Raw genomic sequence first — 2,327 nt, 5'->3', positions numbered from 1 at the left:
AGGTAGAAAGGGGGGGGGGGCTTCATTTCCTACCTGGAGTCCCAGAATGTAAGAATAGATGCTCCTCCAGCCCCGTGTCCTCGCTGGTTGTCATGGTTATCCACAAAGACAAGTGCTCTATTAGAGGGCATGAAACCCCATCCTTCTCCCCAGTTCCTATTAAAACACGTATGCACACACAAACATGTATTCTTTTCCAATAGCTTTAGGGTAACCTAAGTGTGTCTTTCTTTTGGTATAGCAGGCCCAAATGAAATTCTCTAATTCAATGGTTATTCTATAGGACTTTTTAAAAAATATCTACAAACTATATCTATAGATATATTATACTCTCCATGTACGTATATATGTATGAATTACTTGTATTACATTCATGTTACAGTTATAAGATTTTTGTTATAAAAAAGTCATTTTAGAGATTTCAGTACATTACAATTTGGATGAAACTTCAGAATGATCAACATCCATATGATATCACACAGGCCTAAAAGTAGGATTCAATACTTTATTGTTACAATATAAATATTCTACTCTTTGAAAATAATTCATTGATAATTATATATGCAAATTCCCATAGCATAGCTATGTTGTAAGTACTTCATAAATGATACAATCATTTTAACACTAATGTGGCCTGCACGTATTATACTGCATACATTAGTCAAATTTAATATAGTTCTAGAATACATAAAGTCTCTAGGGTGTGTTGTGGGTTCCTCGTTATCCTCATGATTGATATTCTAAATAAGAAAGATGATAAATTGGAATTTGGGGAACTATAATCCTTATTACTAGCAATTGAATCCTTAAAAGTTTTAAATAAGTTTCTAAGATCACTCGGATTGGGATAATAAGACTAACACATCTGTGAAATAATTTAAAAGACAAATCATATTTCATTCACTTTAAGTAAGCCAGCTTCTCTCCATTCCACTTGCGCAGGACTGTGCCTAGTTTTGCACCATACTTGAATTCTGTCACACGGCCATTTCCAAAGTACTCCTGGCTTTTAATCGGCTCACCACCCAGATCAATTACCTAGCGGAAATATAGGGAAAATAGCATTTTAAATAAGAACTTTAAAGGTTTTTCACCAACAAGTTAACATTATACAGAAAATGGCTTGAAACTATTTATATTGTTTGAAATACCCCAAATGGTTTTCCGTAAGGCAAGATTCTTTATTTGTGCTAAATTATATGCTACAATATTAAAAATAACATGAAAACAAGGTGACCTGTTGTCCTGTGAGAATGTGGACCTCATTTTACTCTTGCACATAAATGATTATAACAATGACTCACATTTCTATAGCACTTGAGATCTGGTTCACAACATTTCTAAGTGCTTGACAAATATTCACTTACTAACATTTAGACAAAGACATAACTATGATCATATCCCTTTTCCTCACATGAAAAGAAAAATGTCGCAGAGAGAGGTTAATCAATTTGCCTAAGTGAACACAGCAAATAGTGCTATAGGCAAGATTAAAACTCAGATAGACTGGCTCAAGAAAACCACTATCATATTATCTGCCTTTTGTAATGGTCTCTGGGGAGACGGTAAATGACACAGATGTTTGCATCCTAAATAAATTCTCTGCACTTCCATAAAATCTCTTGTGATAAAGAATTAGATGTTAGAGACTGTCTCAATAAAATAGGGTTCAAGAAAACTAGTCTATATAAATGATCCAGCCATTAAAGAACAGAAGTTGTATTAATTAAATCTATCACTTATTTTCTAATGAACTAAATGATCTTATTTCATATACCCATGAAATGTAGATACATATAGGTATGAATTTACCTCCTGGAAAATGAAAGGTTTACTTCCTTCAGAGAACCACCGTGTATTTAGATTATGCAGTTTATCCAAAACAGCCTTGATGTCTCCAGGCCACATGTGCTTAGAAGCATCAATTCTGAACCCCGCTACACCAATGTCAATGAGGTGGTTCATATAGTCAGCAATCGTGGAACGCACATAATCTTTCTCCAGCGCAAGATCAAGAAGACCAACCAGACGACAATCTCGGACCTATTAAGGTAAAAATTTTGTGATTGATGCACAAAAAATCGCCTCTACCTGATAATCCATTTGATAATGCATTCATTTATTCATTAACAGATATTTCGGTAATGTCTTCTTTGCGTTGGAAACCGGAGATCCTGACATTCTAGTATGGACATACCTTTGAAACATTTTCTAGTATAAAAATGGAGTATGGAGGAAATAAAGTAGATGAGTTTTCTGACTGGAACAAATTAAATTGGGAAAAATGCTTTAAATCTTGATCTGCGTTTCTTTTCTTTTTTTTTTTT

General features: G+C 33.9%; 1 protein-coding gene across 1 annotated transcript; it reads right to left on the bottom strand.

The window, feature by feature from the left end:
* Positions 1–6: 6 nt before the first annotated feature.
* Positions 7–2,043, bottom strand: LOC100465041 (alpha-amylase 2B; the record flags this gene model as incomplete). Its single annotated transcript, XM_034653108.1, has 3 exons — positions 7–156; positions 905–1,038; positions 1,813–2,043. Coding segments are annotated over 3 exons (492 nt in total), but the record flags the coding sequence as incomplete, so codon positions are not given.
* Between the last annotated feature and the right edge of the window lie 284 nt (positions 2,044–2,327).

This window comes from Ailuropoda melanoleuca, unplaced genomic scaffold (genome assembly GCF_002007445.2).
Source record: "Ailuropoda melanoleuca isolate Jingjing unplaced genomic scaffold, ASM200744v2 unplaced-scaffold7237, whole genome shotgun sequence".
Taxonomy (NCBI): Eukaryota; Metazoa; Chordata; class Mammalia; order Carnivora; family Ursidae; genus Ailuropoda; species Ailuropoda melanoleuca.
This window is presented reverse-complemented; position numbering and strand designations above follow the sequence as displayed.